General features: G+C 40.7%; 1 protein-coding gene across 1 annotated transcript in view; it reads left to right on the top strand.

Moving 5' to 3' along the window:
• The window catches only part of LOC307117293 (calcium-responsive transactivator-like), a 39648-nt gene that overhangs the window by 407 nt on the left and 19715 nt on the right, over window positions 1-19526 (top strand). The window contains exons 2-5 of the mRNA XM_079802079.1: window positions 363-439; window positions 4548-4659; window positions 18101-18427; window positions 18634-18729. Coding sequence (XP_079658205.1) covers window positions 363-439; window positions 4548-4659; window positions 18101-18427; window positions 18634-18729 — 612 coding nt within the window. The remainder of the gene's footprint in view (window positions 1-362; window positions 440-4547; window positions 4660-18100; window positions 18428-18633; window positions 18730-19526) is intronic.

Genomic DNA, 19526 nt, shown 5'->3' with positions numbered 1-19526 from the left:
CTTCTTTCTGATGGATACAAAGTTATATATAGGCCTTTATTTACCCCCGGAGCCGTGTGGAGTATGTTTATTAAATTTTGGGCTGCCATTATAAAGCCTGGATTAGCCAGGACATTTTTAATAAAACTCTGATTGTGTTTGTCTGAAAGAAGAAAGTCATATACACCTTGGATAGCTTGAGGGAGAGTATCTCATGGGGTCATTTTCATTTTTTAATTTTCATTAAAACTATCTTTTTAATGTCAGGTACATTATAATCACATAAATAATCCAGGTAATCTCAATAGAAATAAAATCAAAGTAATATCGATTGGTCAAAAAACATCATGGACCTTCTTCTTTACTTTTTTGTCCTTGAGTAGATGCTGGATGAAAATCATCATCTGATACAGTGCATTATGGACTATCAGAGCAAAGGAAAAACAGCTGAATGTACACAGTATGTATTTGTCTTTTGTTCAAGACAGATCTTGTAACAGCCTAATTCTTTAATGAACATGCAGATGTTTTAACATTTAAGTTAAAGGTGCAAACAGTAATTTTTTGCTAATTACAAAACCGTCCACATAAAGAAATGAGCAGAGCATTTGAGAAATATCACTAATATGATGTGTACTTAAATGAGATGAAGTGTCCAAACCGTCGTATTCTGCGTGGACTAGTGACTGCAATTAACTACTAGTACTATGTTTACTATATAGTGCTTTCAAACACTGCTTTAGGGTTCTTACAAAGTACAAACAATATACCCGCAAATACACCTGGAATAATAGCATACATGTTGACACGTTCACTCAGCGAAACTTAATGAGTATGCAACCAACATCTCTGATCATTGCAAGCAAGAACTTACTGAGTGTACCTTTAAAGGAACGGACAAAGAAGGACCAAGCTAAAATATCCAGGTTGACTATTTTAGCTGGTCATGATATAAAATGGCTTACATATAGGGGAAGTGATCCTATTAATCACACCTTAACACCTTAGACATAGTTGAGTGAACATACTTCCAATACAGTGGCAAAAAACATATACAGTGGGGTAAATGCAGCAGTTGTTTTCCAAATGAGCCCACTACATGTTTTTTTATGTAATCACTTCAACAACAACAAAAAAGTATAAACAATTTAATTTTGATTTTCTTTTGAGTAACTACCTAATTAACTCCAGATGAAAGTGGCCAAATATGGATTAAAAAGAACATTGTACTTTTAGCTTTTTTTTTTTTACATTTTACACAACCAAATACCCAATAACAATAGTCAATCTAAAGTTTTCTTATTTTTGACCCTACAACTCCTTCCTTCAACCCCTTCCAAATCCTTCATAGGCCCTGTTCACACCTGGTATTAAGTTTTGGTCGATCCGATCTCAAGAAGATGAGGGAGACACATTTACACCTGGGCCCGTATTCATAAAGATTCTAAGAGTCCTCTCAGAAAACTCCTAATTTAGCTTAAAAACGTTTACAAAGGAGTCTTAGCTTAAGAGCTATTCTGGACCGATCTGAGACAAACTCTGAGCAAGGAAAATACAAAAACTTTTATCTTAGTGAAGAGGCGGGGCTGACCCCGTTGCTACGTATGACACCGTCTTCTGAAGACTGTGATTGGTTGGTTGTCCAAAAAGGGGAAAAAAGGAGCGCTTTTAACTTAGGGTCTATTCTAAGCCTTCACTTTGAAATTACAAGCGCAAATTGTCCTATTTTACCGTTCTCTCTCACTCACACACACATTATATATTTGTATATAAATCCTTTTATTATTTACCATACTGTTAATTTCCTAAGGTATTTGATTGGCTTAGAATTATAAACATTGTTCCACTCTTTCCAATTACACTGATTGCTGGCATGTCTATTTAACTGGTGGTTTGAAAGTTGGGTTTAATGCAACAAACATGATCCCTACACGATCTAATCTATAGCGTCTTAAGTCACTGTCATCCATTGTCTGCAACACATTTCTTCTCCCTCTTCGTCTTTCTGCCATTTTCTCTGCTGCTAAAGAAACTCTTAAGCCTCTTAAAAGTCCTCGTCCGTGCTCCTAACAAATTTGACCTTAAGACCTCTTTTAAGGGTTAAGATACTTTCTGAATTACTTTTTTCTTTACTAGGAATTTTTAGGTCATTTTAAGAGTAAACGCCCACATTTCTAAGAATTTTCTTCGAATTTTGTCACTAGGAGCGACTCTTTGCATTAAGATTCCTTATGAATACGGGCCCTGGTGTTTTAATCCGTCTCTTTTGTCCACTAACCTACATTGAACGTGAAGTTTGTGTAGGATAAACACGCAGGGCCGCTACATTCTCCAAATCAGACTAGAAACATCTGTCGCAGTCTACAACAGTGCTGCATTTATGATTTAGGCTATTCAGAAATCTCCAAAATAATTTGACGTAATGATTCAACTGTTCCAAAATGAAACTTTAAATGGAATTGCAAACAGGCCAATTTTTTTAATTGAACGTAACCGACACTTAGGCTATGCAGGCGTATAATGATGAAATAAGGCTAAGCCTATTACAAATTATTGGACAGGAAAACAAGTCTATCAACATTTTCGGGGTCCAGAGCAGAGCGTTTTTTATTCACTAGCTGTTGAGAAGAGGCGCTCCGACCGCACTGATGTCCCAGGGACACTCAGGCACTTCATTGCCAGCTGCGCAAGGTGGGGGTATTTCGTACTTCCAATCTTCCAACACAACAGCAGGTCGCTGTCAGCTGGCCAAGGTGGCTCCTGTAAGAGGTCGCTTTCGACGTCATTCACTCTTTCATAGCCCCTTGTGTAGATGTCACCAAACAGATCCCCCATTGCTGTTAAGGCCGTCTTTACCCTGCTTGATTTCGAGCTGCATGGCTCCGCCTCCAAGGGTTTGTCATTGTCGCCAGACTGCAGTGCCAAGTCCTCTCTAATGTTTGCGTGCACTTGTTGCTTCTCTTCTTCCGATAAATTCATTAAAAGATGAAACCGAGGATCCAAGTAAGCAGCTTTATTCAGAAGCATAAATGTCGCTTCGTTTTTGGGGTCATAGCGTTTGCTCAAATCTGCCTCGATTTTAGTGGCCATTTCCTTCAAGCAAGACCTCTCGTCTGACCTGATTTTTTCAACTTGAGACAAAAGTACATGTTGCAAAGGCAGTACAGCTGAGGATGTGGGTATTGCATGTGGACAACGCTTGGGTGGCCACTCAGTTGTGGTCAGTTCTAGATTAGGCATTTTTTTGTCAAATATCACGGCTGCCACTGCTGCTTGTTGCTCAGATGCCCTACAAATCATATCGTAGGTAGAGTTCCATCGTGTCGCACAATAGAGCTGTGAACCTACACTGGTCTCTGGCAGTGTTTTTAATACACAAAATAAAAGCTAATATCTAACATAAAATAACAGCACTGGGCACAGGAACTTCCTGAAACATCACAACCTGCTCAGCACGAGTCACTGCTCAGCATTTGGGAATTTGAAGGTTTTTCTTTAAGAACACTAACTGGTCCACATGTTCTGGTTTAAGAGTGATTCTTTTAGCAGTGACAACATCTCCTGCTGTGCCTGGGATACACAAGTATTGCTTTGACTGTCGAGAGAGGAGAGGAAATGTGACCTCATGGACACGCCACCAATTCAGAGGGTCCTCAGTGAGAGGCAGAGATGGAGCTTTACAGTATGCCTCCATTTCCTCCTTCGCAACGACATAGGGGGTCTTTGGTTCTACTGTACCTTCAGTGTCAGTGAAAGACTGTCCCAGCAAACTCACAAGCAGCGATGAGGCCTTTCGTTTGGGAGCACAGGGGCTGTCCTCCGTGGGTGTTTCTTCTCCTAGAGCTCCTGCTCCTGGTGCTTCATCTACTTCTGTCCTTCTAGGTGTAGTCTCATTCTGTTTGAACAAAATAATTGAAAATACAATTAAACTAGTAGACAGTGGCAGTGCACTCATTCAATACAACAGCTCACATATATTAGGATCATAACTGTTTTTCAGATTTAACACAAAAAAAGTAAATATTGTATAAGAAACATGATAGAATTACCTCCAAAGATGCAGCCTCCTCTGTCAGTGCTCTGTACACTTCCAATCTCTCCTCGTCTGCGAGAAAAAGCATTCCCTTAAATCGGGGATCCAGGGCAGAGGCTGTATGAAGGATCCTCTTCTCTGACTCACTGTTGAACCTCTTCAGGAGATCTGTTCGGATTGCATTCTTAATCTCATGGATCATGTGTGAGTCTCCGGTGGTGTCTGACATATTCTGGAGGAGTTGTGCATTTAGAGGAGCAATGAGAGAAAGTGTCGGATTGCGCTCTTCTGACATCAGTGTGGTTGGATTCTTCATTGGCTTTAATGCCCTCACAGCATCCTCTGCATCTGTTTCAGTGAGAGTGCACAGGTCTGACTCCCCTTTTCTGACTTCTGGAGACAGCAAGGTGGCACAAATTGCAGGTTGTTGTTCCAAGAACCTCTCGACCATGTCATATGCGCTGCTCCACCTTGTTGCAACATCAGTTATCCGCTTATGAATTCTCAGGCCAGGATATTGTTGTTTCACTTTCAGACAGGGGCTCGCTGTGGTGCTGCGATGGAAGAATGTTGATATTCGCCGGATTCTGCCCAAAAGCGTGGAGAGCGCGGCCACTTTAAGCGCGCACTGGGACGCTAGATTCAGCGTATGTGTGAAGCATTTTACGTGAGGGAAAGTTATTGCCACATACGACTCTGTCGCAACAGAAGTCCAGGAATAACATGTTATTGTAATTCGATGAGCTAGGCTCATTGACGCCATTACCTGGGCTTTGGTTTCGTGGTAGAGTTCCGGGATAATCTTTTCTGAAAAGTGGCTGGATGAGGGGAGCTTATATCGCGGCTCCAGTGTATTCAACAGGTGGCGAAACCCGGGGTTTTCCCCTACAGTAAAGGGCCATATGTCCTTTGCAATAAAAGCTCCCACTGCTCTGGTAATTCTCTGCCATCTCTCCGAGTTGGGCAGCAACGTTGATATAACTTGATTTATTTTTGGCTGAGCTGGGTCCACCTTGGCACAGACAGGCGTTTACAGCTCAGGGTGAAAACGGCTAACGTGGTTTCTTAAGTTAGTGGTATTACCACCTGCATATTTTATTTGTGCCTCACGTTTTACACACAGCGTGTGTCTTATTCAGGTTGTGCTTACCCGGTTTTCCGTAAAAGCCGAAATGTGCCCAGATGCTGGCTTTTAAAGTACTTGGAGCATTTTTAATCAACCAGACACACTCTCCTCCCTCTGCCATTGTATACCGCAACAAAGCTCGAACGCGTCAAATGACGTCAGAATAGCGTCAGTACATTATAATCGGTTATGGTCTATTACTGAACCGATACTGAATCGTCCTCGTCTGCATCGCGATGCATTATAGAAACTATTAATTTCGACAGCCCTATCACACAATCATTGATGAGTTTAACTGGCTTTAGACCTAGCATACGCTGCTTATCCTCCAAGAGGCTGCTGTCTGTAGTGGATCTGTGAAAATGAGAGGCAGTTTTTCTTAGCCTAGCAAGAGTTGTGTCTATGGCTCTGACATCTAACCCCTTGCGTACAGCCAGGTTGATTGTGTGGGCCAGACACGGTATGTTAACAGCATCCAGGTGCTGCTCCTCTGCATTAACATAATTAAGTGCATTATCGGGAGTGACTGCAACAGCTGAATCAGACTATAGTGCGAAATCCCTCAAAATGCCTGCGATGCACTCTGCAACATTCTCTGCTGTATGGCTACCTCTCAGCTGCTTCGTTTGCAGTACAAAAATCGTGTATTTTCCAAGTCTCTGAAATGACGTGTGCTCACTGTGATATATGTAGCGAGGGAACTCCATCCATCGGTAGTCAGAGCAACGTTTTTGCCGCTCAAAATCTGACGGAAGTAGTATTCCAATGGTATTCTGTGTGCTATAGTTAGTGGAGAGGCTAAGAGTTTTTCGGATCATTGGCAAGGTTTCAAAATGATAATTTTAACTTTTTTTATCAGATGGTGCCACAAGGGTTAAGTGAAGGTTACTGTGAAGCAACATTTGCAGATTGACACACACTAAACATTTCATTTAGTACATTTATTAGTTAATTAATAATATCACAATACAATAAACAATACAATTTTCGTGTCCTTACTTGTCCTTCCTTACTTTACTGACCTTCCACCAAAGTGCTGCTGCATGAATACAACAGCGTCCTGGCCCTAATTCATGAACAACCGCTGTCTGTTCTTCACCTGTCTCTGATGCTAGCACACATGCCTTGTGATGGGATACGTGTAGGCTCAGGCTCAGCTCAATGTCCGCTTTTAGATTGTTTCCGACAGATACTGATACGCCTCTGAGCTTTTCAAATTGCTCATCGCCTTACCATCACAGGCTACTGAATCTAGAAAATAGCTTAAAATGCTACCGTACGCTCCCAACCAACTACCGCGGAGGGTAAAGGTACTGTTGTTTCACCCTTTTGAAAGTTCGTTGAGGTTGTGTTCCCACATCGTTAGCCAATTTGGAGAGCTGGAATGACTGTCAACTGTTGAATGTCAATAAGCTATGTTTCCATCCACCTATTTTTTGGGATAACGTTATTGCATCAAAAAAATGCTGAATGGAAACGCCAAGATGCGAATGAATTCTATAAATGCACATAAAAAAATGTATGCAGTCGTTTGAGTCGGATACATTTTCTATCCGATACGAAAACGTGCGCATAAACTACGATGGAAATGCATAAAGTCCCGCTTGTTTACTTCGAACCGGAAGCAGCTCCCACTTTTGGCGCAAGGTTCATGGGGCGTAGGAAACTTGTGGATATCTTACAATGGCAGTAAATACAGTCAGTGTGAAAACCTTATCCCAAGATGTTTTTGGACACAGAATGTAACGAATACCCCGTCCGAATGATGGCCAAACTTTACTGATGGTTTATGAAGTTTATTGCATCGTTTTTCACTCCAAAAAATCTTCGTAAGAGCTGAACAAACAAAGCATAAGAAGTGCGCATTAACGTCTCATTCACAACTCTCTCTCTCCGTTGCATTACCATTAACATACACAGCAAATTACACAAAAACACTCACACAACTAACAGTAAACAAACATACACAGAGCTTATGACTTTTCTGGGGTGCAGTTAATAACTGGTAAACTTTGTATCTGCAAAACAACTGCAAACAACTCTGATAAACTGCGTGCAAGCTCTCCCTTTCAGTGACTTACCCGTGAACTAATACCCATCAAAATAAGAGTCCTCCTTAGTAAGATAATGTAGACCGTAAACATAAACTCACAGAAAATAACAAAAGATTCATTCAAGTGGGACTTAAATATATAAAAGATTTTAAAATAAATATGGTGAGAGATTAATTTGGAAGCGATGGTTTACAGATCTACATCCAAACATTTAACCCGTTTAGTATGGAGAGATGCACTGAAATGTAGACCTTCGTGTTTTTGACCTACACCGTTACATGAGAACAGTTAGTTATTTCGGTTTGTATGTTAGCAGGGACTTCAATCGTAACTTAATGAGAGTATGACAAACAGAAAATCCTCTCAGGATCCCTGGAGTCAGTGCTACAGTACCTCAGGCATGACATTTACCATTTTTGTAGCATAAACACCATCAAACCGATGAGAGCTTCGGATTTTCCAATGTTTCTCTATGTCGCTGAAACCTAAAAATGTCCAAGTTCCGGTCCCAGCGCAACTGATACTCAACTGCCATTGGCTCATCTGCGTTCGAGGGGCGGGGCTTACCAATAGGTCAATTGGCCTCATGTCTCGACAAAGGAACTTTGCGAGCTTCGAGTTAATAGCCTTTTTCCATTCAGCAGGTAGAGGTGCAGACGGGGGAAGAAAGTTTTTCAGTCTTGGCTGTTCTACTGGGTCTAGGTCTTTGTATTCATCTGTAAGATGAAGCTGCATATGCCCCCTCATAGTTGTAGTGCTGCTGTGATATGGGAACTCATGATCGCACAGTTTGCATACTACTTTGTCCTTCCCTTCTTCATAGTTTGATCGACAGTCCAAAACCTGAAGTGCTTCCCATATCGAACTCCTCAAGTTATTAGGGATTATCCCTTGTCTCTCATGTCGCACAGGTTGATCGCCGTTGTCCTCCATTTTTTTGGCAAAACACCAGCAGCAGCCGATTGAAACTATAGGCGTGTCAAATTTATTTTTAGCATTCGTAGCATAGCACTTTCAGAATTCTTTGTTTTCTTTTTCTGCCTGTTTGTGAGTTTTGTTACATCTATCTTTTTTTATTTGTTTAATTCGTTAAAAAAATAATAGTGTACATATTTGGTTAAAATCGATTCCCTATTTTCGTTTTTGAAACTTGTGTTGGTTGGTGCGATCGATTGTGCAATTGATTTCCGAATGTAAAGTGACAGCCCTAATTAATATTGTGTTGTTTTAGACAACATTGTGTTGTTTTTAGTGTGTTTTGCCAGCGAAAATCTAAAGACAAAGCATAAAAGTTTGTCTCCGATTCAGAGCAACACAGTGGTGTTTCATTTCTGAATACGCGTTTTGAACAAATCGGGTGAACCAATGATTTAATGGACCATAAAGAGAACCATTTACTTCACTCCTGAATGAACGAATCGAATGAATGAATGACTCAATTAGACATTTACCACCACCTACTGGCAGTTTCTTATTTAGAGTATAATTTCATATTTCCATATTAATAAAAACAAACATTAAAGGTAGTTCACTCAAGAAGATTTCTTTCTGAAACTACTTTTTGTAATGTCTATTTGATTTTTTACACTTACAGTTTTTACAGTAATTTCTCAGCCAAATTTGATGTGCGATTAATTAATCACCACATTTTGTAATTAAAGGGTTAGTTCACCCAAAAATGAAAATTCTGTCATTAATTACTCACCCTTATGTCGTTCGACACCCGTAAGACCTATGCGTCGTGGAGGCACACACGGAAGGCAGTAACAAGTTGGAAAAAGGTGTTATTTTGATTTTTTTTGCGCACAAAAACTATTGTCGTCGCATCGTAAGATTATTGTAGAGTCACTGTGGTGAGATGGACTTTGTAACGTCATTTTAAGTGCCTTTTATCGGTCTTGGGAGTATAAGTGTACAGAATGCCAATGGAGGCCTATCTGAAGCCTTTCTCAGCCACCAGCTTTCAACAAAAATATCTTCATTTGTGTCTGAAGATGAACGGAGGTCTGACGGGTCTCGGACGACATGAGGGTGAGGAATTAATGACAGAATTTTCATTTTTGGGTGAACTAACCCTTTAAGTAGATTAAAAAAATGTAATCACTTGACAGCCCTATTTTATTCAGATCTTTTGATCTAATATACAAAATAAGCTTGTGCAGTTTACACATGAACGTGAAAATAGACGAAGGAAAAACACTCTGCTGTGACAGCCGCGAGACCAGCCTGACGCTGTGAGTGTGTGTTAGAAATCAGGAATGGTGAGAGAACATTGTGCTTGGGACGTTTTCGTCTTCAAACCAAACTTGTGTCTCCAGCCCACACCTCTTCCCATAATGTTTACGCGTTAGGTCAGTAGGCGGAGAGGACAGTAATGCAGGTGTCGTGCAGTAGGTGGCGGTATGAGCTTTAAATGGGTTTGCTAACCACCATTAAAAGCAAAAGAAGCTCAGATGTGAGAACCAATGAGGTTTGTTCTAGCACATCACACACGCACGTTTTGAGGTTCCTTGTTTATCATATTTCCAATAAAACCGCAGGCTCTCGGAGTATGCATTTATTTGTCATTTTAAATGTCTGGAACTCTGGAGCGGACTCAGGGGCTGGATTTAACACTGGACTGTAGTCAGGGGTTGGAGTCGATGTGTGTGCAGCCCACACACACACAAAATTGCTGTGGCCATAATGGCCAGCGCTGCACTCTCAGGGGCTGGAGCCGGAACTGAAGCAGACTCAGGGACTGGAGCCATCACTGGACTCTGGTCAGGGGCTGGAGCCATCTTGGCTGAAGACTCAGGTATGGCGGCCATCTTGGCTGAAGACTCAGGTATGGCGGCCATCTTGGCTGAGGACTAAGGCATAGTGGCCATGACGGGGCGAGATTCTGGAACGGCGGCCATGAAGGGGACGAGAATCAGTAAATTCTTTCACAGGAAATGACTGAGGAGAACATACGGGAGAAGGCTCATGGGCTGGATGTGCTGAGGACTGTTTCTTCTCAGTCAGATGTAACAGATTTCAGAGTACCATTATTCCAAGGCACCAGATGGGCAAGCTCAAGGAAGTCTGCTTCGTACTTCTCTAATGGGTGGCCATCTTGTGCCAGGGAGAGAAGCGATTCAGCAGGGTCAATAGGAGTGAGGAGATTGCCCATGGTTGTTGAATCAGTGTTGGTCTAGTATTCTGTGTACAAAAGCGGGCGACGAAGGAGATGCGTAGACAATCCTTTAATCTACTAACAAACATAAAAAACTTGAGAAAATACCAGGACACATGACCATTGACATCAAATAATACGATACAAGGGGGAAACAGAAACACAGGGCTTATATACACATGAAACTGAGGAGCTAATTAACAAGACACACCGAAACGGGGACATTTTCAGACAGACTTCTAAGGCAGTGTAACAGTTTAATGATCTACAGAAAAATAGAGAGAGCTCAGATGAGAACTTAACAAATATTGAATTACTACATTAGTCATTTCTCGCTAGAATTGACATCAGAAGTGGAAAATGTTGGTCAAAGATGTACATTTACACACAAACTGACCAGCAATCGCAACTTTTGGACGGCATCTTTTTTTTCTAGCTCAACTGTCACAGAATGGAACGCACAGGATTATGGGATATCAAAGGCAGCGAAGGATACATTTATGCTGCCTTCAAAAATCAGATGACAGGATCTCAGGAGACAGAAAGTGAAGCTAACATTAGATTTGGACGTGCCTTGATGCCTTCTACCTTGAAATGTGTCCTTAGAAGGCAGCATTTTCCAGGTTTCGGACACAGCCACCAATTATCACACACATACCTTCCAGGTATTTTTTTTATAGCAGCTACAACCTTCGATACTGCTGCCCTTCAGAAAGGGTGCCTCATGCAGAGGTGGAAAGAGTAACAAAATATTCTACTCAAGTAAAACTACTATTACTTCAATGAAATTTTACTTAAGTAGAAGTAAAAGTACCGGTCTAAAAATGTACTCAAGGAAAAGTAAAAAGTAGTTCATTTAAAATGTACTCAGAGTAAAAGTTACTGAGTTACTTTTTTTAACAGCGGGGTGGGGAACTCTCCCGTGTAGGGTTGTAATAGAATGAGGTTTCACAGCATTAATGATTTAATAAATAAACTGTATTATTAAATTATGGTTATTATTATCACCAGTTAAAATGGCATTAAATTAATGAAAACTGATTATTTATTTTTTTGGTGGAACAAATGCTTTATTATAACAAATTTGAAACCATTTTTTTTTTTTTATTAATTTAAATAAAACATGTCTAATGAACTAAATAAATTATTATGAATTAGATTAACAACTTTAAGAATAATAGAGTCCTAAGAAATTTTTCTTTTTATGATTTAATACAAATACATTACCAAAACGGTGGTAATCAAATACTTGTCCTTTCATTTTTTGGGCAAAGCGCTGCTGTTTTACTAAATTAAACCATGGATTTAAAAATATATTCTTAAATAATGTTTAAATTATGTAATATTTTTATTGTTGCTATTATTATTATTTTGACAAGTAGGCCTACAATAGTAATATATTTCTTTCACAATTTCATCTAGTTAAACCGTTTATTTTGACGGGTTTTAGTGAGGACTTATTTCAGGGAAGATCTGTTTCAATTCAGAATGTATTTGATAATGGCTTTTAATCAAATAAAATTATGAAAATGTTCATTGGGGGTCTCAGATCAGCTCTGGAAATGTTCATACTGTATGTTCATGCCCAAATATGTATTTTGAGACAAACACCACAAGCATCGCGTAGGCTACTTAAGTATGTAGGCTAGACAAAACGGCGCTGCCCATTCACACAGAGACAAAAAAGCAGATAATATATTCATATAGCAGTGTTTTGAGCTTTAATATTCACAGACCATGTCTCGATTTGATTTATTGTACAGCTTTACCGTTGATGTATTCATTCATCCATCAGTTTGCGTGTTTTACGTGACATCTGCTATACTGTAATTCCGGGATTCCCTCCATACATGGAATCAGAGTGCCTACTGTATGTAGTAAATGGAAAATCTCTACAGCAAAAGGCCAACCGCTACATGCATTCGGTTTGTTTCTACCATTTATTAGTAATGATTTACACAGTTTGTTTGCTATTTACTATTTACCTGAGCATTCAGTATTGTGCAATATAGCATACAGAAGGTGAGGGACATTTTGGGGGCAAAGAAGTGCTGCATTTCATAATTTAAACGTGACTTTTCATGAAAATTCCACCACCATATGACGTCATAAAATGCAAATTAGATGGGAAAATGTAATCCCTACATAAACTTTGGGTCATCCTTAATATTTCTCTAATTTACAGAAAGTCTCTATCTTTTATCACTTTTAAGATATAACCTTTTGAAATTAAGATGTCTAAATCGAACGTTTTAGGAAAAAACCTCTGGCGCCTAAAGGGTTAAAAACACTCCTCCCATACATTTTGCGTCTGAAAAGTCCAACAAATACATATGCAATAAAGTCAGCTGCAAAAATAAATCTGTCCACGCCTTTTCAGCGCTAATTTATCATTGCGTGTCTTCAGTAAATCCTGACAGTAGTTTTTTAACACCAAAAGGGTTTGTGCTAGAGCAAGCTGTTAGTAAATGAGTCAATAAAAGTGTCGTGTTTACACATGTGATTCAGACACCGGTAACACTGATGGTGTTCCCCATAGCATCAATCCAACACGCAGTGTTGAGTTTCACTTCGAAAAAGGAACAAACTTTTTTCTTACAAAACTCTTTATTATTTATACACCGTACTTCTGATAATTTGTCATATTATAAATGTGTATTCATTTGAATACCTGTTTAAATCTAGAGATTATAAATAAAGATTTGATTATCTATAAAAAAAAATAATAATAATACTTTAACAGTAACAAACATGCATTAGCATTAATTTCTCATGCTTTTTCTATTTCAAGATAAAACAAGTGGGCTTATATGGTGTGAGGGTTTATTAGGGTCACTTCCCCTGACTTTGCACAGACTGGGCTACAGGGAACTGTGTTTCTACCATGTTTGGTTTATTGGTTTATTTGTTTATTATTTGAGTGCTGATTGCTTGCCTGTTAGTCTTGTTCATTAGGCCTGTTTCACACATAAGCTATGTTTCCATCACCCTGTTTTTATGTACATTTTGAAGTATTGCATCAGAAACGAGTGATGGAAACAGCAAATTTCGTGGGGAAAAATCCCTTAATTCGCAAAAACATTTAGTAGCACTTTATTTTACAGTCCTGTTCCTCATATAAATAGTATGTACTTATAATAGTAATTACAATAACTGGGTAATAAATAGGTACTAAACCTGATCCTACCACTAAACCTTAACCTTAATCCATTTACCTTGTATTATCCAGTCTTTTCCTAGGTAAGAACAATGCAAGTACACGTACTGTAAAATAAAGTGCAACCAAAAGTTTGTACGCTCGCTTGAGGTGGTTTTTGACTTGTGCGAAAAAGAGTTAATGCAAATAATGGGAGACGGAAACGCATTTGCCGAATAAATTCGGACGTAGCGAACATTAGACCCATGTGACTAATCGGCTGTTTCCCCTGATGTTGTTTTATTTACTGTTGGTTACTAGGTTACCCATACCTGTGTGTGTGTGTGTGTGTGTGTGTGTGTGTGTGTGTGTGTGTGTGTGTGTGTGTGTGTGTGTGTGTGTGTGTGTGTGTGTGTCTGTGTCTGTGTCTGTAACTGAATGTAGATGGTGGCAGCAGCCAACACTGTGAATTGAAATGATTCAATTTGAAAAGCGATTGAAATTATTTACCATTGTCATTTAAATGTGGCGTTCCTCTGCATGTACATATGATCGATTTAATGATGATAAAGTTTATAATAGCTCTCAAATCACCTCTTCTCAAAAACTATTTTATAATTTATGGGGGTCGAAATAATGTTCTGTGATAACTGACAGCATGCCACAAATGCTGTTGATAGACTTTTTTGTGGTAAATGCTAATCAAAAAAACTGTTCTTAATTAGGTTAATTAGGATGGGTACTTTTGAATCTGGTCTGGTAATTCAACTGGGTTTCCATCCAACTATTTTGTTGCACACTTTGAAAGTGTACTGTTTGAACTGTACTTCTGATAATTTGTCATATTATTATAAATGTGTATTCATTTGTGTAGTGCCATTTTGGTGTGTTAAATGTTAAGAATTTTTATACTTCCCCTTTTTATGTTTGAATTTACAATGTGAAAAACAAGGTTGTGTTCCATATTATTTTAACATAGTATCATCATGTCAGTGTAGATGTAGATGGACCAGAATAAAACAATTAAAATATAAATTAAATAAGTATTGTGATACTTGGTGCCAGTGACACTCTTGTCCCAAAAAGTATTGCTATACCACGATGCTCAATATGTTGTCCCACAGTGAGTCATTTTTCCCTGTTGCACCTACACAAAATTGAGGGTTCCCCCACCTGCCAAATCCAACTTTAAAGGGTTAGTTCACCCAAAAATTAAAATTCTGTCATTAATTACTCACCCTCATGTCGTTGGCGCAAAAAAAACCTAAATAACGACTTGCATAGTGATGACGATTATAAAATACGGCCTCATGAAGCTTCGAAGCGTTATGAATCAGTGAGTCGAATCATGATTCGGATTGCGTGTCAAACCGTCAAACTGCTGAAATTTGGCGATTCAAACTGCTGAATCGACTCACTGATTCATAACGCTTCGAAGCTTCATGAGGCCGTGTTTTGAAATCGTCATCACTATGTAAGTCGTTATTTAGGGTTTTTTTGCGCACAAAAACTATTCTCGCCGATTCATAAAGTTATTGTAGAGCCACTGTAGTGAGATGGACTTTGTAACGACGTCTTTAGTGTCTATTAAGGGTCTTGAGAGTGAACCGTGCATTGAGCCAATGGAGGCCTTTCTCAGCATCAGCTTTACACTAAAATATCTTCATTTGTGTCTGAAGATGAACGGAGGTCTGACGGGTGTCCAACCACATGAGGGTGAGGAATTAATGACAGAATTTACATTTTTGGGTGAACTAACCCTTTAACCACTGTGAATGGGTTTAAGTACTCAGTGATATTTCCGATTCTAGTATCGGAATCGGAACAACTCTACTGTCATAAGGAAGTGAACACAGAGTTACAATCCTCAGTCACCAGACTAGTCACCTCACACTACATTTCCCATAATCCCTCCTGGCTCACACCTACACACACTTCACAATCATCCACACCTGCTCTCATCAGCTCCACTCCATTTAAGCAGTCACCCTTCACATCAGTGTCTGGTCTTGTTGTTCAACCCTGAACTCTTACCCAACTACCAACCTGGGGAAACTTACCTGTGTGCTTCCGTCTCGAACTGTCCAGTCTTCTGTATTCCTCAATCTTCAGTGATCATCTCGTCTTCAAGCCAGCCTTCCAGTCACCTGTTATCTCCGCATATAGATAAGAACAGTCATTACCCTGTCTTGTCTGGCTATCACCAGACCAAGCTTATGCGCTTCTCTATCCGTCATCATGTCTAACCCGCCTATAGCGCGCCAGGTGGATAAGCCAGTCTGTGATTGGTTCCCGCAAAAGTGTAACAGAAGCAGTAGAAATTAATGTACAGGTTTCCAGACTGAGTTGCAGGGCGAAATCAAATCGCCGGCAGATCAGGCTGCGTTTACCCAGGCCCTGTCCACACGAACACGGGTATTTTCAAAACCGCAGCTTTTTCTATGCGGTTTGGCTGTTTGTCCACACGCAAACGCAGTATCCGCTTACTGAAACTGGACTTTTTTGAAAACTCCGGCCAGGGTGAAGTTTTTTAGAAACTCCGGTTACAGCGTTGTCGTGTAGACGGTGAAACCGGAGATTTAGGCTTGTTAAGTCAAAATGTGCGCCGTTCTCTCCTTTGTTTGACGTCAGTTTGTGCGCCGTTTAATGTTACATGAGTCGAGTCTATGCAAGCGCGGACGTAGCTTTTAATAACTCTGCTAATAGCGCTTATCACATGTAGCCTATACAGATACATGCGCAGTTATCTCATTGTATTGCAGAACAGAGGCGCCAGAATGCAATAATACAACATAGTAAGGCAAGTGTGTGAAGCTTCAGTCCACTTGGGCTTGCCCATGTGTATATACAGTTACCTGTCACTGAGTCCAAAGTAAACTTGTAGAAGGGTTTCACTGAGCCCATAGCATCCCTCCGTGGACCCATGTGGAAATCAAGCAGCCAATCATAGCACGGTTTTGCGTTTTCATGTGGACAGAGATTTTTTTTAAACCGTGCTTGTGTGGACGCGATTGTTTTTTTAAACGGAGAAGGAAAAACTCTGGTTATAAAAATACCCGTATACGTGTGGACTAGGCCCCAGTCTATACCCTTCCAGTATTGATGGCAAAATTCAATTCAAATTTATTTGTATAGCGCTTTTCACGATACATATCGTTTCAAAGCAGCTTCACAGAAAATGCGTCTACATTACAATTTAAATTGATTTGTACATGTTGTGCATTTCAGAAATGCACATATACAAAGCACACAGATTAGCCAACTATCTATTATTAATCAGTATTATAACTATGGCACAGCAATAAGAATGTTGTTAATGAATAGGTATATATAGATGAGCATGAGTGCGTGTTGATGCAGAGCTGCGTCATCTGAAGTCCTCCAGGAGTTGAGTCGTCTCTTCACAGGTGATGGTCATCTGAAGTCTTTACGAGAAGCTGGATCCAGACTGGAGCTGACGGACTCTCTAGTTACCTCGGGATGGGTGTCCCGAGATAAAACAGAACAGAAAAATAATTAGCGTAGCTGCTGTTCAAGGCATTAAGCAAAGACGATCATGTGCACTGATATAACTATAGAGTACAAGGTTAGGAGATGCGTCATGTGAATGCCTGGCTAAAGAGATGCGTCTTTAATCTAGATTTAAAGTGGAGGAGTGAGTTTGAGCCCCGAACATTATTAGGAAGGCTATTCCATAGTTTAGGTGTCAAATATGAAAACGTTCTTCCTCCTTTAGTTGACTTGGATATCCTCTGTATTACCAGAAGCCCAGAGTTTAGTGATCTTAAAGATCGTGATGGGTTATAAGGCGATAGAAGATCGGGAAGCCTTCAAAATGAGGCTTCCTGAACCACTGAGACCTCGCAGCCCATTGCTTCACCAAAAGGTTCATTACCGGAAGCTTCATTCATCATTGCTCACTAGTGACACCTAGCTATTGTGCAAAGAAATAGCAGACAAATCCATTGATCCTGAGCCAATGACCTGAACAGACATTTGTCCATTGCCTGGGTATAAAATAAAATATGTATCTTTCTCTGTCTGACTTTACTTGCACAAAGACAACTGTCAGACACACTGTTAATTATTTATTTATACTGTGATCAACCGTGCTATCCAGCATATAACAAAGGACACCTAATAATAGAGGAAAACAATATTAGAGAAAAACTATCTAACCTAATAGAAATAACGTAGTATACTGTTGTAAATTGTAATAATATATAGCCCTAACATATTAACCACAATAACGACAATGACATGACTCTGACACTCACACTTCTCCTACTCCTGACTCTTCTCTGAAACGCCACAACAACCACAAGGTGGCACAAGTTTCGAACCCGGAACGACACTCAGACCGAATCGATGACGTATTCTACACAAACCAAGGCCTCGTTTGTCATTGATCACATGATTGCTCCGTTAACAACACAAGCCTCAAATCAGGGCTTCATCTGGCACGCCCATTTATTCTCGACACAAGCTCCGATGCCTCGGTTCAAATGTCACATCACTAGCTGCCAGTATCATCTCAACAATCAAATTTCTACCTATATGGATTATGCAGCACGATTTGTTGCTGTGGCTCGTGAGAGCCTGGGCTTTTACCTAGAAATTCTGCCTTCTTGACATCACCAGCCCTTTTAATGATGAGACCCTAAAGTCCACTGTTCTGGATCAGGACGAATTACCATCACCACGTAGACATCCCAGACACCCCTGGGCTGAACTGGAGGGACGCTATCATGCAGTGTCTGGAGAGTGTTTACCCCCAGGTGAGAACGCAACCGGACCCAGAGTCGGTTCCACCTTCATCGACCATGGAGGAAACGTGAGCCCCCAGCAGATGGAGAGCTACCACCACCAGCCAGTGCCCGAAGATAAGAGGTCAGCACGAACCCTCGCCCCAGAAGCGGAGCCCCCCAGTGTGTCTGACCAGGTGTGTGAGCCCACGACATCAGTGGTCATTTTGGTGGATTTGGAGGACTGGCTAATCGTCTCTCACACCCTATCCCACCCCATTTCATTGTTGTCCTAGACTGCACCATAGACTGTATGAACTGATTCCTCTGAACTCTCTTCGCCATTTCTAGACAGCACAGACACCTGCATGGACAATGTATTGTTACCTTCTACCCTGTCTAGCCTTCATCTTCCTCCGTCACTGCCCTGCTCAGCCAGTCTGATGGAGGTTGTCAGCCCTTCGACCATCTCCTGCAATGCACTCACGTCGACCCTCAGGTCCTGCAACCACTATCAGCGCCTAAGCTGATAGATCCAGTGGCTTCGCCTTCGGCCTCAGATCGTCTCGCTCCATCTTAGCCTGTTGACCTGTCTGCCTCACCATGGCTCCTCCCACCTTCGGCTCCACCAGACACCCTCGGCCTTTCGACTTCACCGGGTTCCCTCGTCCCATCGGCTCCCCCTTGGTCAGTCCATCACACCACCTCTGCCACGGACTTGCTGATCTTCCGCTACACTTCGTTCCTCCACCCCTAATGCTGCAGCGGGCTCCTCCTTCCCTTCGGGAATGCCTTGGTCCTCCATCACACCGCCATCGCCTCACTCCTCGGGCAGTCTGGCTCCTCCTCAGACGATCGTCACAGCTGCAAAGATGCGAAAAAAGGGAGCAGAGTTTTTAAACATTTATGATACAAGCACTCATGTTTCGCGAGTATATAAAGCTGTCAATGTAATACTTATGAGTTCTGACACGTTACTGTTCTTCACTGACTACCTTTCACAACTGACTTGATATCATCGGGTATGTGAAATCTTTGAAGCGACTCCCATCAGCTCAGAATTGTGATGAATGTTGATCTAGAGTGACATAAATGTCACTATGAGAAGAAAAAAATCTGATTTGGGCCACATTGACTGTAGTTTGAACATAGCCTCTGAGTCCACAATCAGAACTGAATACATTCAGCCAACAAGACCTATAAAAGGCATACCAACATAACAGGAACAAACAAAAAAGTTTCAACACAAGTCTCCTGCCACATGGAAGAGGGTGACAGTGAGCTATGCAAATCAGT

Source organism: Gobio gobio (assembly GCF_949357685.1).
Source record: "Gobio gobio genome assembly, chromosome: 21".
In the NCBI taxonomy this organism is placed as follows: Eukaryota; Metazoa; Chordata; class Actinopteri; order Cypriniformes; family Gobionidae; genus Gobio; species Gobio gobio.
The sequence above is the reverse complement of the archived record's forward strand: the minus strand, read 5'-3'. Positions and strand labels throughout refer to the sequence as shown.